This window comes from Oxyura jamaicensis, chromosome 1, assembly GCF_011077185.1.
Source record: "Oxyura jamaicensis isolate SHBP4307 breed ruddy duck chromosome 1, BPBGC_Ojam_1.0, whole genome shotgun sequence".
NCBI lineage: Eukaryota > Metazoa > Chordata > Aves > Anseriformes > Anatidae > Oxyura > Oxyura jamaicensis.
Window position 1 is genome coordinate 143,317,688 of NC_048893.1, and position 20,155 is coordinate 143,337,842.

General features: G+C 37.2%; 1 protein-coding gene across 2 annotated transcripts in view; it reads right to left on the reverse strand.

Annotated features, from left to right (window-relative positions):
• Positions 1-375: 375 nt before the first annotated feature.
• Positions 376-20,155, reverse strand: part of COL4A1 (collagen type IV alpha 1 chain) — a 124,599-nt gene continuing 104,819 nt past the window's right edge. For both annotated transcript variants that reach the window (XM_035318006.1, XM_035317998.1), the window contains exons 41-52: positions 19,797-19,847; positions 18,066-18,251; positions 17,249-17,382; positions 14,945-15,017; positions 14,154-14,225; positions 13,651-13,779; positions 12,112-12,210; positions 10,698-10,910; positions 9,238-9,415; positions 6,304-6,418; positions 5,176-5,348; positions 376-3,401 (exon numbers count right to left, since the gene is read on the reverse strand). In XM_035318006.1, coding sequence (XP_035173897.1) covers positions 3,320-3,401; positions 5,176-5,348; positions 6,304-6,418; positions 9,238-9,415; positions 10,698-10,910; positions 12,112-12,210; positions 13,651-13,779; positions 14,154-14,225; positions 14,945-15,017; positions 17,249-17,382; positions 18,066-18,251; positions 19,797-19,847 — 1,505 coding nt within the window. In that variant the 3' untranslated portion in view covers positions 376-3,319. The remainder of the gene's footprint in view (positions 3,402-5,175; positions 5,349-6,303; positions 6,419-9,237; positions 9,416-10,697; positions 10,911-12,111; positions 12,211-13,650; positions 13,780-14,153; positions 14,226-14,944; positions 15,018-17,248; positions 17,383-18,065; positions 18,252-19,796; positions 19,848-20,155) is intronic.

The following is a 20,155-nucleotide window of genomic DNA, read 5'->3' on the forward strand; positions in this document are numbered from 1 at the left end:
AAAAAAAAAAAAAAAAGTGTTTTATCAAGAAAGTTACCACTATGAAAGAAAAAGATATGAAGTGAATGTGCATCTGCCAGAAAAGATACACAGGCTAGGAGATAATCAAATATATATTTTGAAACAAATTATTCCATTTTGTTCTATTTTTATTTTGCCTGTATTTAGAATCTGCCTTTTTTATTTAGATTTTTTCTATACATTGCTTTATTTATATTTTAAAAAGAAAATTGCTGGTGAATAGAACATGTAGGAATAAAGACAGAGACTCAGGAAAACAGAGAACTGCCCCCTGCTTTACATTTTGGTGGAGAACACATTTGTTGAAGTTGTTAGGACCACTCTAAGCATAAAGAGAGCAAGGGCACCACCTGCTGTTTTAGAAATGTATTTATTTGGGTCACGAAAGTTACTCTTCAAGTACTGCATTCAAAAACAGTCAGGCCTACTAAACAAGCTGTACTTCTTCAGGAAAGCTTTTTCCTGAAATTTAAGCTTACGCAAGACAATTTTAACAAATTATGTGTTTGCAGTTGCCTGTTCACACAATGAACTGTACTGTAGCAACAAAGCTGGCCAAGAATGACTGAACAGGGGATACTTACAGACTTTTGAAAGTAAGAAAGAATTTGCCAACTGTTCTGCTTTAGTATGTGGGCTCTTCCTTGAGCGGGGCATCGAAATCCAGCATTCACAATATTTTCAGGAGATCTGATTTATATTCAATAACCACTGACAAGTTTACTCATTGATTTAAGTAGAAACAGCATATCTAGCATTACAGAGGTTTAGGTCATTTTAAAAGCTGGAGGTTATGGTATAAGTAACTCCTACTAGGTAAGTATGACATAAAACTATAGTTCAAATGTTTTTTGATTTTTTTTTCAAAGGACCTTGTTTACAAAATGCTTCCCTTTAAGAAAACACAGGTTAGTACACACCCAGCTGCAGTGAGCAGTCCCTTTACCAGCAAAGGGAATTGTTTTCTAACGCACTAACTTGATTTCAACGTGCATGTAGGACTTAAAAAATCAACCATCTATCAGTTCCGAGGTGATTTGAACCAAACAAATTAAACCCCTAGCTGAGATAACCCCTTGGAGATAAGCTGTAGAGTGCAGTTAAGAAGTCTGACCGGAGCTTGAATCTTCTGAGTTGGAGAAGGCTGAATGTCTACATCACTCCTCCTAGACAAATCACCCCCTATTCTCCTCTTCCTCTGAAAAACACACAGCACTTTGGAAAACCCTGCACCAGGCTGATTAGACAGAAACACATTATTGTATTTCGTAGGCTGGTAAAGGACTTTTGTGAGGATCCTCTGTCAGAACACTTCCATGAAAGTAAGACTCAGAACTGAAGGAAATGGCCAATTTCTATTCCGGGGCACTCAGTCATTTGGCCAGCTAATGTTCTCAAGGATTTTAAGTGAAAGTGAGATCAGAACAGCAGCAGCAGCAGCCTACCTATGAATTTGGGAAAACAATATGCAACATTAACAAAGTATGTGCTTTTGCCAAGGAAAAAGATATCACGGCCCATTTCCTCTTCAGACAACCTGAGCAAAGATTCACCTTCACTGCTTACAAGCAAAATTATACCAGATGCTTTGATTTTCACCCTGTACAATTTAGTTCCATTTTGTCTAGGAAAATTCAAAGGAAGAATGAAAAATATCGATATCTTGACTGCTTCCCATAAGCTAAGGTGAAGTTTGAGTATTGCTGTGACACGTTAACATCAAACACATTTCATTAACAGATGCATAATCCATGCTTTGTCTATCAGTACCAGTTCTTACACAGTAACAATTGAGGTGTCAGTACAGTGTCCTGCTTTCCCCTTTTGAAGATGCTTTGTACATCTGCAAGATGTGCAAAACAAAAATAATCTGTGATTGCATTAAGCTTGTGCATTTATTGGTGGCTTATTCAAAATTAATTAATTGCTGTAAATGAATGCTAATAACAAATTAGTAAAAACTTTTTTCTTTTCTTCTGCTTTTTTTTTTTACACAAATAGTTTTATTACAAACTTGAACTCTTAAGAAATAATACACATTTAAGAAATTACACAAAGGCCTTGACATTTGCAAAAATCTTTTGGTATTTTCATGGTTATAGACTATAAAACACCTTTGGATGCTGATGTGCTCAAACATTGGTATTGCTGCATAGAAATTCTTTAGAAATATTTTTGAGGCTACTTTGAAGAATTTTTTGGCACAATATTAACAAAATTAAGGCCTTATCCTTTTCAATATCAAGTCATTCAGTGTGTGAGTAGTGTTTAAAACCCTGAAAAACATTAAATACAGAATAAAGACTATAAGCTCAAAGCAAGATTTACTATAATAAACACAAATAGCTATTATCCTGGGTTCAGCATCTGCAACTTTGGCATTGAAATGACCTATGTAAAATGAACATTTCACATCATATTTTGGCATTTAACATCTAATTTATGACACTGAAAAGAAGAAAACTTTTGTAAACTTCTTTTCAAAATGATAAACTCAAAGCCTAATGGTCGATATCTATATAAATTACTAAAATATTTATATATATATTTTTTCTTGACCATTGCTGGATCATTCTTTATTCCACAGGAAAGTTTGTTCTACTGCATAAAGAAGCTGCATAGTACCAACATAGCAGAAACACTTACTTGCCTATTTGTGAGCCCAATTTGGCAATCTCTTCCAGATGTAGTCCCATTAAAACCAATAGCACAAAGGACTACAACAGAAGCAAAGGTTTGCAGGATGGCAATCTATGCTTTGAAAAGATGGTTAACCACAGTCTGTAATCCCAAAACTCTTTTTTTACATTAGTATTGCTTTGTACAGGAACAATAAGTACATACCCAAGAGTGTGGGATTTTGAGACACCTAAATAATGGTAACAACAAACTTATCTGGGGAAGAAAAATGAATCTAAATATATAATACAAGAATGAGAAAGGGGAGTCAAACAGTATAAGGCAGAACTGCATACCTCCTAGCACCTTTGCATTTTTCTGGATGAATGCTGACTTTTTATTCTATCAGTGCATTGCATTTATATAAAAAATATATATTTTTTTGATCAAAAGTGCCATTTGGCATGTCAACATTTGAAGCTTATCTTTGTTGTCTCTTTTCTTCTTCAGCAAGGACAGGGCCAGTAAAGCAGTGTGTGTTAGTTATGCAAGTTCCTAAAAGGCACTTTACTGTTTTCATATTGGACAACAATGAGGTACATATGATATACGTCTAGGCTTCATTGCTGTTAAACAAATAGCACCATATTGTGTGAAATTAGTTGAAATTCAAAAGTCATTATGTTTTTCTCATACAGACTTGACAACGGCTAACGTTTGAGCGCAGATCCCCTGCTTTCAAAGTTGACGGAGTCGGTTTCCTATTAAAAATAAAGAAAAGGAAAGACCCATTAAAAACTGTTAATACAAACAGTCAGTTTTCAGCTTTACAATTTACAAAGCAAACTTTGCATGCAGCTAAGTGCCTCTTCAAGCTGTGCTGAATTAAGGTATCCCTAATTTCTTTGGTGTGTGTTCACTTCCAAGTGTAAACCACAAACTATCACGAGATTACTGATAAACATCGGCCACTTCCAGTTAATTTAGAATTCAGTTCTGTCACTAGGCTGAAGGTTTTGTTAAGCAGAATGCACTACCTGCTTAAACATAAGTTTGTAAACATATTGAATTTTAGGCATTAAAAAAAAGAAAAGAAAAGAAAAGTTGGGCAAGGTAACTGAAGACATTTGACTGTTTATGAGTTTCTGGTAATCCTTGTGACTTTGCAGAATAATGAAGACCAAGCAAAGGAAATGATGTGCATGAAGTGGTGTGATACAGAAAGACAAACCAAAATCTTTAGAGCTTAACATATCTTAAGGAGTTACTCATAACAACTGGAAATAAGGCATTTTCAGACAGAAGTGTGCTTCTATTTGACTTTTTTCTTGAGAAAGGATCATGAGTTTATGGGACACTGAAGAGTACTTGTGAATTACGATAGCAGAACAGTTATCCTAATCTGGGGTTATTTTAGTAATTTGAGATATAGTTTGTTGCCAGAAAAGGATATGAAGTTGAGACATCTCTGAATGGGACACAATGAATACAAACAATTGTAGTGCTGACTCTTCTAAATTTTCCTCTGACCTGCTTTCCTCCTTCCTAGGGAGCCGGTGCTCATGTCGGCACATGGGCTCTTTCAGCAGAAGCTTTTCTCGATGATGAGATTAACACAGCCCCAGTGATTATCAGTCATGGTGCTCAACTTTTCCACCCACTTATTTGACAACTATCTTATAGACAAACAGTCAAATCTGGCTAAACAGCCTGCTTCACAGGCTGATGAGCATTCACATCTGGAAGACATGAACAGATAAAGGGTATGCAAAATGGCAGCCTGGACTTTTGTGGAAGAAGATGTTTGCCTGTGCTCCAGAGGACTGCCTGCTCATCGGGTAAACTTTGCAGACCTGGGAACTGGTCTATACACTAATATCTAAAAAAATTTGGGTGGAACAAATGAGACCATATTGAAAAACACAGTTATGTGCAGGAGTCTAGAATGAAGCCTACTAGCACTTAATTCCTGAAATTAGAACCTCAGCAGGACTGAAGAAATACCTAAGGTCTCTGCCTTTGGCTGCATTTTATTCAGACATACTTCCTCCATCATTGTGGAGAGGTAAACAGTTGCTCAGCGCACTTGGTTTCTTCCCTCTCCATGGTCAACATCTGCATTAATTTTCTGTGGTTCTATTGCAGGTTAACATCCACCAGGGAGAATGGTATAATCTGAGTTAATTTCAATCAAGATTTCAGCCTATCCCACTTAGGATTCAACAAATACAATCAAAATAGTGAAAATGCAAACATTTTAGATATTTCTGAATAAAAAAATGCCAAGCGCAAATGACAAATTGTAAACACTAATGTTTGTGAATACACTCATTCACAAATGTGAATACACTCATTCATTCCCCCCCAAATTATTATCATTTTTCCTTTTTGCTATGAAATCACTAACTGTACATAATAACCATGCTGGGGCACAGCCAGTACTCCAACCGTGTATTACCCTCAAACAATACTTCTGTTATTCAGTGACAAGGTTTGACTGAGTCTCAAATACTGATAAATAAAACATGAACTTACTTGAACATCTCATTCCTCTCTATAGTGGCAAGCCAGAAGCTGTAAGCATTTGCATAATAATTGCAGGTGCCCCGGCCATGGCATTCGATGAAGGGAGCGCTGCGGAATTCCTCTAGGCAGGAACCAGGAGATGCCAGGGCCTGGCCAGAGCCCTCAGCACCAGCACTGGTGTGCTAGGAAAGTGAAAAAACATCAGTGAGAAAGGAACTTTTCATCTCTTCTGCTACAACATTTATTAACTCTTGCACAAGTATTTCTTCACATGCCTTCCTCGTCCTCTGTTGTATCTGTCTGCTGAAGAGCAAGAAGGCATAGCTGAAGGGCTCCTGAGGTGGCACCAGCCTGACTAATGGCAGCACAACACACCACCAACATCAACCTCAGGGCAGCTGTATGCACAGAAATCTTTCAGGACTGGCAGTAAGACTCAAGGTATCTCTGTACTAGCCAAAGGGCATGGGCGTCTCTCAGGTCCATACCAGACCAGTATGGTTTATATCTGAATAGTTAAACCCAGTTCCTTCCCCACATCACAGTGACCTCTTTCCCACTGCCAAGTGCTCACACCTCTGGACCCACACTGTCTCAGGTCGTGCCCACACCATGCCTGGAAGAGTGGCTGTTGTTATAGGCCGTGAGCATGACAGCATGCTAACAACTAACCACTGTGGAGGGCTACGGACCAGCTTTTCAGACTATTCCCTGGCCCTTTTTATTTTACTAGTATAGATACAGCTGAGGAAACTGCGTGAAAGACAGAAAATACCAGTTGAAAACTGAAGGCTTATTTCTCAAAAAAAATGGGAACAAGATAGGCACTGCTGTGCTCAGCAAACTGATGCAGCATAGGAAGGACGGTAGAAAATTATGCTTATTTCCTTGTTTATTCAACACTGGGATCCTTTATTGGAGCTGCAAACAAGAGAGCATGCTGTGTGCGTTTCCCAAAAAAATAACAAGAAAATGCTATTGCATTATTCTCATTTAATAATCAGTCTGAATCCTTTTAAAGTCAACAGAAAGGGTAGAGGTCTAATGCCCTCCTGAGATCTGAACTGACAGTCATGTATGAACTTTCCCAGACTGGGAGTGTGTATCAAACACAGTTTCTCAGCTCAGCGCACTTACCATGACAAAGGAATAACCAATCCAAAGTGAACTCCAGCCTTCAGGACATGGTGGTATTTGAATTGTTTGACTGTGAACAGCTATTACCATAGCAGGGGCTTCACACACAGCGCATCTAGAAAGACCAAGACGCAAATGAGATACATGCACTTGAGACTAAACCTTTTCAATTTTCAGAAATTACTTTCATTAAGAAAGTTTGAATCAAAAATGTTGTCACCTTAAAAAGCAAGGCAAAACTCCAAGCATTTCATTTAGAGTAACACCTGTTTCTTTTTTGTTTCTCATTTACTTAGGGACTGTTTAAAAATTGAGTCTTACTCATACTAGCCTTCCTAAGAGCCCAGAACAAGAGACTTATCTGAATATTTGAATGCATTTGTCTTTTGCTAGTCCCATTTGTACTGTTTCTTAAAGTGCACTTAAAGTGTTCAGTGTCACGAACATGAGAGGCAAATAGCCTAACATTGTAACGCAGCGAGTATCACTTATAAAGTGGTCTACCGTGATCAGAGACAAATAACAGCAATTCATCATCCTAAACATAGCTCAGAGTGGCTTCCAGAGAGAAAGCCATCTCTGTGGAAAATGTCTTACAAAGACAATCACCACTAATCTAATGTAACGCAGACTCTTCCCTATGCATTTTCCTTAAAAGTGGCTTTTATTTACATTTGTGGTCTTTATAAGAGATTTCTAGCAATGTAACTGAACAATGTACCTGAAAGCAACTCTTTGAAAGCTACACTGCAGCAGTTCTTTTGCTTCAGATAAATTCATTGTGTCTCAGAACTGCTAGGTTACTGAATAATCCAAAGACCACTCATGACTTCAGTGGAGAATTATAAGAAATGTGAGTTGGGTTGACAATTATGATATCAAAGCTGGTAGCAAGGAATTCAATAGATATAATCATTTTTTTTTATTGTACAACTCATCAACTGGCTACTGCAGTAAGCAGTGATGAAAATGATTCAAACCAAATACCTAGAAGTACACAGTCTGAATACTGTTATCAAAGCTGTGGGAAAAAAAAAAAAAAAAAAAAAAAAATCAAGTGCAAAATGGATTAAGCTGTATTCTAGAAAATGCACAAAAGCAAAGGAATTCAGAATGAAAGCCTTCTATTTCTGACTTGTGAAGACTGCTTTCGTACCTACTGCCTTCATCTTTAGTGTAGAAGCAAAACAGATTATTTTAGAAAAACATCAATGAAAGAGTAAGTTAAAAGAATGTAAAAGCTGCCTCTGTTCTTGGAGCTCTGCTTTGCTTCAAGAGATTTCTGGTATTTCAGTATACATGAAAAGAAGTCCCATGACCCAAGGCAGCAAGTGATACTTCTATACCTTTTCAACTTTTGGTCAGGGGAAACTGTTGGTTTAAAGGCTTCAGCTAATAAAATAAATTGAAAGAATAGTCTTCTCGGGTTCCTTGCTGGTTTTAAAAAATGTGTATGACAATTATGTCACTCTTTGCCATGGCTAAAAGGAGAAAAACTCATATAAAAATACACATAGATGTATATATAGAGACATATATGCACTCCACACACACCTTTACATATATACATATACATTTTTATGGTACAAAGACTACTTCATATGCATAAGAAAGCAAAATACTGCTGGGTACCTCATTGAGGAAGATTTTCCAAAGTGATTGTCAAATGTGCAAAATGTTGGGTGCTTGATCATGGATGGCATAAAAGGAACATGAATTTCTATGGATGGTCATTTGAATCTTTCTGAAAGTCAAACCCTTTCCATTCATATCAAATTAACAACCAAAAATGTAAGACCAACAAAAACTGTAGTCAGTCTTGAGAACCTTGGCCTCAATCTGCCCATCTAATTTTCAAGGTATATTCATTTATTTTCCACTAAACCGTAAATAGAGTACAGAGTACAACTACAGACTCACAATGGTTTCTACTGCTCTAAATAAATATGAAATCTTTTTGCAGAACGATGAAGCAGGTTTTTTGGTTTTTTTGAACATACCAATATGCCAAGACTACAACCTTCAGATGATGTTAACTGCCCTTTCTCTTAGATGGTACATACCAGCCTGAGGAAGTACTGCCAACAACCTCCATTCCTATCCACTTTATATGGCAGGAAGAGTAACCAAAAATTGCTGATACAGGTTAGAAGCAATGATGGGAACCTTAGTAACATGTAGATCTACTGATTATCATCAATGTTTTTGTCTGGAGCTTCTTTTGTCAGACTCTTAATGACAGTGGCACAGTTTATCACACTTTTATTCACCCCTCTGCCTTCAGCACTAGGCCTATTATGCCAGGATGTTTTTTTGCTAGCAGCCTTGAGATGGACCAGAATTTTAACACGCTGGATTAATGCACAACACTTACATCCAGTATAAGTGCCGTAATTTCTGCTGGCTGAGAATCTGGATTTATTAAAAAATAGATTATTGATTTTGCAACTGTTTCCTGTAAGTCTGACAGTAGTGACTGTATTCAAGCAGTCTGTCCAAAGAAATGCAAGAAGCCTGTCTGGCACTCTACTGCATGATAAATAAATAAATAACCATTTGTAAATGAAAGGAAACTGAGCCCTGAAAAGCTTCTAACTACGGCTAGTGAAAAAGGAAGAATTGTTTTGGGCAGGAATTGTGAATAAATGCAAAACTTTTTCTCCTTCAATGTATATCACAAAACATAATTTCAAACTAAATATTTTTGTTTAAATTAGACTCAAAACTGACTACCCTATTTGGGTTTCCTCCAAAATGGATTTATTTTTGATCAAAGACTAAACTGAATACTTGTACTCTTTGAAGCATTTCACCAAAAGAACTTAAACTTTAAATTTAAAGGGAGGAGATAAAAACATAGAATACAAGTATTTTGCAAGAAAATAAAGTACTATGCACGACTTTCACAGGCTTATTCATTTTATGATACTCTACCTGCTGATGAATGGTCTGATACTTTCCCCAGTGATAGGAGCCATACTCATTGGCATGGGTTCAGGCGTGGACAGCCAGTAGGAATAGTCATTCCTTGATGCAAAGTTACATACATTGTTGATATTGCAGAATAAGAAAGGCATAGTACTAAATTTACGAAGACAGCTCCCTGCCGTGCCTGAAATGTTAAGTCAAAGGTTACGTGTTAGTCCATTTTTGCTAAAACATTGCCAGTTTCCCAACAAATATTTCAGTAGCAGCTCAAAAGCATTTTAAAACCACATTTGCTCTGGAGGGCCCAGCTTTCTCAGAGGGAGTGACTTCTCTTAGCTTCAGAAGGAAGGAACAAGGCAAGGGAAGGAATAGCCTAATCTTTCCTGTAGAATTACAGAATAATTTAGATTGGAATAGATCACTAGAAGTCTCCTGTCCTAACCCCTTGCCATTTAGATCAGGTTGCTCAGGTCCATAGCCAGTTGAGTTTAGAGTATCTCCAAAGAGAGAGATGCAACGTCTCTGGGCTCCTGCTCCAGTGGTTGAGCACAGCTATGGTGAAAAATCTTTTCTTTATACATCACTGGAATATCTCGTACTTGTGTCTATTGCTTCTTCTTGTATCACAGAGTTCCTCTGAGAAGAGTCTGAGCTCCACCTTCTCTATGCCCTCCCATTAGGTAGCAATAGACATTAATAAAGGCTTCTTAAATTTCTGTTACAGCTCAGCAAACTCAGTTCCTCCAGACTGTCCATACTCTAGTCCCCACTATCCATCTTAGTAGCCAGCTGTTGTATTCACTCCAGTATATCAATGTCTTCCTTGTTCGGAAAGCCCAAGTCCTAGGCACAATATATCAGACCTCATCTCACAACTGCCAAATAGACGGGAAGAATCGCTTCCCTATACTTGCTGGTTGTACTTTGGCCAATAAAGCCAGCAGTTCTGGCAGCAGGGAGGTGGGTAGTCGTTGCAAGGGCATGCTGCTAACTCATGTTCAATATGTTGCTCACCAGGACTCCCAGGCCCTTTTGTGTAATGTTGCTTTGTAGCAGTCTCTACTGCTGCTACTGGAAATAGCAGTCAGTCCACTGTCTGTTCTGCTGCAGGGGGTTACTTCATCATAAGCATGCTACTTTGCATTTGCCTTCACTGGACTTGAGGTTCTTCTCTCGACCCACCATTTTTCCATGCACCTTATCATCCACTTAGCCACTCATATGTCACTGATTTGTCTATATGCATCCTATGGGTGACCATGCCAAAGGCTTTGATAAAACCTTTCTTAAATAAACTGACACTTATTCTACTATATACCAACCTATTATTTGTACCAACCCAGACAGCATAAAGAACCAGCTACCCAAGAATAATTACACAGTTCTGTTCAATACAGTTTTACAAATGAAAGAAATGTTTGATTTATAATGAGTTTTAATTGAATTCTAATTTGATCTCTACTTACCCAGATCTTGGCCATGTGCTCTTTCATTGCCTTGTACATAAAGCAAGGAGTAGCCATGATAAATGAGCCTCGTTCCCGAAGGACATAATGGTTCTTCAATGGTTTGACTATGTCTCGTAACAAGGAAGCCATGAGCAACAGATGCTGCACCTGGTGGGCCCATAGCCCCAGGCAAACCTTCAGGACCAGGTGGACCAGGAAATCCTCTGGGCCCTACAATACAGAGAATCTCCTTTTATCCCTACAGGCACTGTCTGGTGTCAGAGACAGTCAGCTTACTTAAACTCAGGTAGCAGTCACCATTGATTCATTATTTGCATTGTTACTAAAATGCATTTGAGAGCATCTACATAAAAAAAAATTTTGAATTCTAACAGGGCTGAAATTATACAGTAAGTTATGGAATCTCATGGGTCAGTATTTCCCAGTTAGTCATTAACATCAGAAAAAAAAAAATGACCTGTTCACAACATATCACAATTTTTTAAAAGTTATCTTTTGTGACTGAAGTTGAAACACTCAGATGTCAGTAAATCTGTGGAAGTCACAATATCTGCAGTGATACTGTGACTTTATTACTTATCCTTTGTCTCTCTCTCATCATAAAATGGTATGGTTTGGAAGACACCCTTTAAGATCACCTAGTTCATTCCTCCCCTGCCCTGGTAAAAAGTATTTCTCTGTCCTTCTAAAGAGCCTCCTTTATATATGAATATCTACATATAGAAATATAACGTACTATACTATATAACATATGTATAAATAATACAGCCATATACATTTGGTAGTGGAAGTGGGACTGCAGAGAAAAGATTGATTCTGTGTGCAGGATAATGTTCTCCCCTTTGCAATGAACACTGTGGGGAATTTGTAGCCTTTATATTGAAGGAAACAAAGATACTCCTTATCAATTGCAGGAAAGGAATAGATCTGCAGACACAGAGAGAAAGGCTTATATTAATAACACAAGATCCTCAAGCTTGCCCAGTAATACCTACAAGTAACCTTGATTTGTAGCTTTACCAGAGTCTCAAATGCTACAGCTTCTGTTGTATGGTTGAGGGAGAAACATCTACAAAGTTGTTCATTACTTATACTAGATGCAAGTATTACTTCATTACTTCTAATGAAATGCAAACAGCAGATATTTCCTAGGTATCAAAACATGTTTTATATGAAAGAATATACACACACAGGTTCCCTTCTCTCTGTTACACCCCTCATTCTCAGTCCATTAAAAAAAAAAAAAAAAAAAAAAAAAAAAAAGTCTAACTCTACTGGAATCTAATTCTAGCTACTTTTTCTTGCAGCTTCCACAGAGAATTTCAGATCTGATCTTGTTAGCAGCATCTCCACCTCATCTATGTTATTTTTCTATGAAGGAATCAAATCTTCAAAAAACTCATGGACTTACCTGGGGGACCATAAGGACCAACTTCTCCTTTTTGCCCAGGTTTGCCATCAAACCCTGGACTGCCAGGTGGTCCAGGTATACCTGAAGGTCCTGTCACCCCTGTTTAAAAACAAGAAATAGTTGCTACTGGATGTTGCTCCATGTTAGTTCTGACTTTTTGGCTTTTGATACAGTGTACAGCACTGTCACACCTCAGCACAGAGTAAGCTCATTCAGATTCAACGTGCATACTTCAATATCTAGAGGAAATACGGGGGTCACTGCAGGCAAAATAACTGTAGTAGAGAAGGGCAGAAAAAAAAAAAAAAAGCAGAGTGTGTGTTTCTACAACACTAGTATTTGTCTGGAATATGAAAAGGAAGGACAGCAATGTCTCGCTGCTTGTCATATGTCCTTCAAAAAAAAGACCATAAGAAGTAGGGTCATGAAAAGCAGGAAAATCAGTATTCTCTTAGCTTCTTCTTCCCAAACAGGTTTTCAAACATATATTATGTCTTCCCTTCATCAGTTTCTGCATCAGCGGATGCTCTGAGTACTATATAAACTCAGAGTTTATATAAACTGTATAAACTATGACTTAAAAAAAAAAGAGTTAACAAGTTAACACCATCAGCACCATACCAACCTTTCTGTGGCAGATCAGTAGCTTTAGTCAGTCACAGCTGTCCTTTTAGTGATCACTCAAAAGGCAGTTTTCTGTTAGTCTATTGAACTGACTGCTAAAGAACAGCAACAGATCCCATACAAGCAAACCATGCTGTGCCCGATCACTAAAATTATCTCACAGCTATTTCTTAATGGTCTTTTCAGGGTTTTAACTCCATCTTCTAGAACAAACTTACATATTGTATTAATTAGAAAGAAAATGTTCATTATATTCCACCATAGTTCTCCATCATGTTCTCATAAAACATCCAGGAAGAAAGCTGCCCCTTATAATCTTAATACCCGAAGAATGCATGTGAGCGCTCACTCTCCATGCCGTCATTCTGAAGGACACATACTCTTGTGTCAGCATTTATTTCACGTAACCTTTTGCTCCATTCCCTTATTCTCTGTGTTAAATTTTTGCAGTTCACCTTTTCTTTTAAATATTGCAATTTTGGGGATAAGAGAGGAATTCAAGGACTATGGAACAAGCTTCCACTGGGAGCACTTTCCACTCCAAGATCAAGGTGTTTTTCCTTATGTTTGCCTTCTCTCAGAGACACACAGTAATTAAGTTTGGATTAAACACTAAAGACAGAAGACACTCAACCAAATACATTCTGGGGAATGATGCTGGTCATCCTGCTTACCACTGATCTCAGATACTTATGTGATGACTACAGAGAGAAAGCTTATAAAAATCACAAGGAATGCATCTGCTTCTGGCACTCCTTTGGATAAGCTTCAAAGAGAAGTACTCCCTCCTTGTCCAACACAATTTGAGTGGGGTATACAAAGCTGGATATCATTACACCAAAAATATTCTAGCGTCTAGCCTGCCACTGGCCTATTTTTGCAAAAAAAATATTGGCAAAGTACAATTTTTCTCACCTTGTTGTCCTTTGGGACCTGGAAGTCCTGGGAACCCTTTAAGACCAACTGGTCCTACAGGGCCAGGTAAGCCAGGCTCTCCTTTGACAAGCTGAAAAGCACCTGGCGGGCCCGGTGGGCCTTGTAAACCTGGAAAATTAACAAAGCAAAACAAAATATATGTAGAGTGGCATAATAAAAAATGCAAGAAAAAAATGTTACCTTCTATTACCATTTAAAGACTCTAATAATAATAATAATAATAATAAATATATATATATTGATTTTTCAAGAAAAAAAAAAGAAAAAGAAAAAAAAAACTAATACTCCACCCAAAGCTATCCAATACTAAAATACTAATCTGAACATTTGGATGCTGATACCATGATATCTGTTTTCAGATTCTACCTTTTTGTGCCTAATAGAAGCGTGGGAGGAGATGAACATTTATTAGTCACAAGTAACCATTTTAACAACAACAAAATCTGGAAACAAACAAACAAAAGCAAGTCTTTACATTATACCTTTAGATCCAGGAAGACCTTGGTCACCTCGCTCCCCCTTAAGGCCTGGGAAACCTGGAGATCCTTTTGGACCTGAAGTCAAAGGGAACATTTACATGAGTATTGAATAATTTCCCTACTTGGAAGGACATGTTCAGAATAATCATGGGTGACCTCATGATCACGTAAGGGCCATGATTTTATTAAAAGAAGTACTTTTAAACTGTTTTCAAGAACAAACATAAAAACAAACAAATACACTAAGTCACCAAAGAACTGGTGACTGAAAACGAATTTTTCTTAATTTAATTAATAACCTTTCTAAATTATTTTTTTTACTATTATTAACTGCGTTTTTTATACATACAGTGTTTTAATGGGTATGATGGTGACAATAACAACAATTAAGTCAACAATGGAGATATATTGAACCCATGTTTCCTCAAATAACAAAAAACACTTGCCCCTCCCACTCTCAAGAAAATCCTGAAGATTCTTGACTGGTAATGTCCAAACAATTTATTTTAGGTCCATCTTCTAAAGCAAGCATGCACTTAAAATTGCCAATGCAAGACAACAGTGAAACAGCAAAAAAACTTGAGGAAAAATCCCATTATTCTTCTTTTGTTCATGTGTATTTTTTGACATAGCTTTCAATGTTCTGCTTCCATTACTTTGTAACAAAAATTTTTTGTTGTTGTTACAAAAAAACAAAAAAAAATTTGTTTTTGTAACAATTTTTTTTTTTTTGAGAGAGGAAGGAGATGAAAAAACAATCTTTGCATGCATTTTAGGACAAAGTTTCTTCTCACCTGGAACTCCTGGAACTCCTGGAGGCCCTAGATCACCCTTTTGACCGATATCTCCTGGTAAACCTGGACTACCCTGTACAAAAGAGAAAGTGAAGCAAAGTTATCCTACACTATTACGATATAACTCTCAAACAGGCTATTTATTTTTGAAAATCTATGAAAAAAATAGTAAAAGGGAAGAATTAAGTTTAATGGTTCTTCTCTACAATGATTAGATGAGAAGCTGCTCCTACATGAACAAGTTTGTCACATTACTAAAGTATTTTTTGCCTTACAAAAATGCTAGATTAGAATAAGGTACCTCACAAATAATATAGCTAATAAAAAGGTCTTCAGCCATAGACCCTACTGTTATGAAAAGCTTCACTAAGCACTGATTATTACAAATTAAAAAATTCAGTGCATCCCCAGAAGATGGTTGGTAGATAATCAAACGGTAATTCTAGACCACAGCAAACTTTAAAACTTCTACATTGACACATGGCATGAAATTAAATGTACTCAACAATTCATAACCCTTTGAAGATTTTCACTTTTCAATAGGGCTAAAATACTTATGGACTTAAACTCTTCAAACACAATGTGAAATCCTCCTCTGGCCTTCACTATTAAAAACTGCTCCACTGAAATTAATGACAAATTCATAATAGCTTCACTTCAAGCAAAATCAAGCCTATATTTCTAAAGACACTACAGTCACTTAACTGACGGCCAACATCCTTTTCTTCTTCTGTCTATTACATCATGTGCAAAAAGCTTTTAAGAATAGCTTAGAGTTTCCCCCAACAAACTGCTAGCCCAAGTATGAAGCAACATGGCAATGAGAGTCTCCTATATAACATACGAGGTAAGAAACATGTGGAGGTAAGAAACAAAGAACCTTTCCTACATAACCTACCAATGGGAGGTTGGAGATGTGAATTAAGTACTCGGTGAAAAATAACACTAATGGTGGGAAATAATCTCATTTTACAATAGCAATAGAATGAACACACACAGAGGTGATTTTTCATCTGATGTGGATTAGATGTTTATATTAAGGTGAGAAGAATGACACCCTACAAATGCCTAATTCTTTTTACTGACTATAAAGGGAGAAGAAATGGCTAGCTCAAAAATGGATGTCAACAGTAAGACTTACAAAGTTAAACAAAATAAATCCTACCCTTGGAGTGTTATTTCTTGAAGGATAGTAAAACATTTTGTTCTGATCAAAGACAAGAAACAAAATCTTTTGGCATTTCCCATTCTTAAAAAACAAGTAGTTTTGGAGTGGGATATTAACCTGTGAAAAGCTTTAGAATTTCCCTCAAATTGTTAAATTATGGAAAGTATACGGGAATGCTATCTTTAAATTTACTATCTTCAGAACTACTATGATATGATGCTCTCTAAGATAGAAAGTGTCCCTTCTGACTCCTGGATGCAGAAAAGGTTGCAATAGATCTTTGCCTTATCAAGAATCTGATATTTTAAGTCCACTATCAGTATCTTGTTTTTTTCACCAGGACCTTTCTCTTGAGTCTTCCTTCCTTATGTACATTAGGAATTGTTGAGTCAAACTTAACTACTTTCTTATGCCTTCTTCCATAATTTTTTTATTATTTTCTTAGTTGGACAGAGGAAATGACAAGTTAAAATATGGCATATATTTTCTAGTGTGGAAAAAGAAGGCAGACACTCTGAGAGAGAGAGTATAGGGTACCAACTATTCTGTGTGCCTGCCCTATTTTACTTAATATCCCTAATACACAGAATTGGACTGTTTTATATCAGGAAAAATGAAAAATATATGACAACAATGTATTAACAGTACTTCCTGCTTGTATTTCTAAATCAGCAGCTATATTTCATCACTGACAGTATTGAAATTGCACTTTATTTGAAAGGTTTCATATCAAAACCAAGCAGTTTGAGTATTTTCAAAAGGCAAGTTATTTTGAAATAAGCAACCTTTAAAATTAACTACTAATACATTTGCAGGATTTATGGATGTACCACAGCCATCCGGTACTGTTAATGCATTGTAAATTACTTTCTGGGTGTTGTATGTCACCATTCATTATCTATAAATTTCTTCTAATAAGTTCACTAGCTCACTAGTTCACTAGATCATTGGTAAGTAGCCTTCAAAGAGAGAGTTAAAATGTTTTAAACTGACTTTACATTGTCAGCAGTAAGTCCAAAGGCACCTTGAGCATAAAGTATCATTATTTTGAAGAAGAAATATGTATGATTAATATATCCATTAATTACAAGAACCAGGTTCCAACAAGTCTGGATAGTGTGCTGAAAGTAACTTACTGGCAGACCCTGGAAACCTGGATCACCTTTGACTCCTGGACCGCCAGGAGTCCCAGGCCAGCCTTCGCTCCCCTGCTCTCCTTTGGCCCCTTTCAGACCTGGTGTCCCTGGTGGCCCTATTGGACCTGGTAAACCTATAAACCAGAAGAGGAAGAACGTATTTAGTGGCAAAATTTATTCTGTACAAAAGCAGTACCCGCAGGAGGATGAGCTGGCTCAAACTACAGATTGAAGTAATTATAACAACAACATTTCAAGAAAATATAGGAGAATCTGTTGCAGGGAGGTGCATATGAATACCCGCCCACATGACCGGATATCTATCATTTATTTTGTCTGTAGTTGATGGAAAATAATGTAGAGAGTTTTATATGAGGTGAAAAACATATTGTATGTTCTCAGGTATGACTGTGCTAGAGACTTACTACAGTTCTGCTCTACTCTCCTTATTAACCACTAGCACAGAGCACCTGCCAAGGTAAGGCCACATTGAGCTATTTTTAAACACATTGCCACTCCACGACATAGGAACATACAGCCACGGCTGCCCCACAACAGTAAATACAGCTCAGAGGAAAACACATGAAAATAGGAGGGCAAGGTTTTCAATGTCAGAAAGACTTCTGGTCAAAACAAACAGCCTGAGGACATCATATCTTTCTGTTGCAGGACATGATTCCAAGCTGCCTATGAAGGACAGCTTTTGCCTGGTCTCTGAGAAGAGGAGAAACAAGGATATGCAATATCGATTATATTATAAATAAACCTGTTTAGCATTGATTAACAGTGTAGATTAATACTGAAAAAGAATAATTACCTGGAAGGCCAGGTTGTCCTTGGGGTCCTCTGTCTCCTTTAGGGCCCTCCATTGCAATTCCTGGTAGTCCAGGAAGACCTTGGTTGCCTTTAGGGCCTGGTGGACCGGCATATCCTGGTTCTCCTTTTAGGCCTGGGATCCCCGGACTTCCTGGGGATCCTGGGAAACCCACATCGCCTTTTGCACCTAAGTTTTGAAACAACCCCCAAAACTTGATTAGAGAAAGGATTACCATCAGTTAAATCTTCTGCCTTATTGTCCACTCATAGTAAGCTTTATTCCGTAAGAAAATATTGACTTCACCTTCATATATTTGCATTAAAATGCAAAACTTCAGGAAAAGTGTGTTATCCTTTATATTATTGATATAAAGTGAGGGGTAAAGAGCAGGTAAACTGACAGACCTTTTGTTAACTAAACTGATCACTGGGCTATTTTCATTCACTATAAAAATAGATGAACATCTCTGTCAGCCCTTCCACAAGGAACAAAGCCCTCAAATCCTTATTCCATTGCAATTATTGTCATATGCGAGTCATGGATGTTTTGCTTAGGTAAGCACACAAAGACTTGCTCTTGGAGAAGAAGAGAATTTGTTTACTAAGATCTAGATTTGAAAACTTAGTACTTATTTTCAAGCTTGGACAAATAGTAAATTTTGCAATTTAGTTGAATTTTCAATCATGATTGAAGAAAAATAATATATCTTATACTAGCTAAACTATAAGAGAAATAAAACGTATAAAGAACACTTTCCCAGCTCTTCACCTAAACAGAACAGGGTCTTTAAATCCTGGACTTGCTTTTTGGAGCTACAATACTTCTGGAACACAAATGATGTCAGTTGTATATCTGTTTACTCTAAGACCAGTTCTCTTTACATGAGCTGTGCTATAAAACAGAAGAGATGAGTGGGTCGGAAAAGTGGTTTCATAGTCTAGCATTTTACTTGCCTTACTGAGCTGTGAGTTTGTGTCTACTGCAGTCTAGTATCTCGGACATACTTATCTGGTAGAATGGAACATGGTGCATACAGACACCTTGGACAAGCATGGACCCTAGCCAATCAAGTCATTCACAGTGTAGTGACAGATCTGTGAAGACCAAAAGTGGTCTTCAAATTGTCATAGCTATGTGCCTGTACTCAAGCTGGTAAGTCCTGAGTCCAGGTAATAACAGTTTTCAGTAAGACCTCACTTGGTCTCTTATTTTTGGCACCTCTGCACCATGCTCCCGTGCATAGTTTAGACAAGCTCCACTGAGCTACAGAGAACACCTATTTTAGCAATGAATATGATTGCATCAGGGCTGTACAACAGACTTGGGTAAAAAAAAAATACTGTAGTATCTTGGCAACAAAATTATTGTCTTTAGCTATCTAGTGCATAAAGCTTCACTAGACTTTGATTCTTATAAAATTAGTAGAAAAACAGAAATACTTGGAATCAAAAGCACAGCACACAAATATGGTAGTTATTTATATTACCTCATCACAGCACAGCTTGCAGTAAATTCCACACTATGAATAATTACCTATTTTAGGGCATATCTAACTCATGTCCAAGATGCTTCCACTGTAACAGAAATTAGTATTTGAGCCTCTGAGTTTCTGCCTGCTCTGAAAAGGTACAGCATGTAAAATAATGAAGTAGAAAGTATGTCTGAATGACAGAATTATATTTGTAGTATGTTGGAAGGGAGGTTAGCTGCTTGTTTAAAGAAGTGTTTTACCTTTGTCTCCCTTTGCACCTGGAACTCCTGGAAGTCCTCTACCTGGAATACCTGGAATATAAAGGCAGCAAAAAATGAGAAGACAGAACTGCAGTTACATTTAAACTGCAACAAACAGTTAGCAAATATAAAATCTAAGCGGTTTAGAAAAAAGTTCTTCAGGGCAGAGACTGTCTTTGTTACATATTCGTAATGCTTCTAGTACAATGGGTACTTCATGATTGAAAATCCTACACTGAGGAGAGACAAGCTATTATTTCCCAGCTAACTTGCAAAATGAAACTAATTCCAAAACATATATTTTCTTTAAAGTATTACCAGCTTCTGTGAAGGAAATTCTTTCATGATTACACTGATTA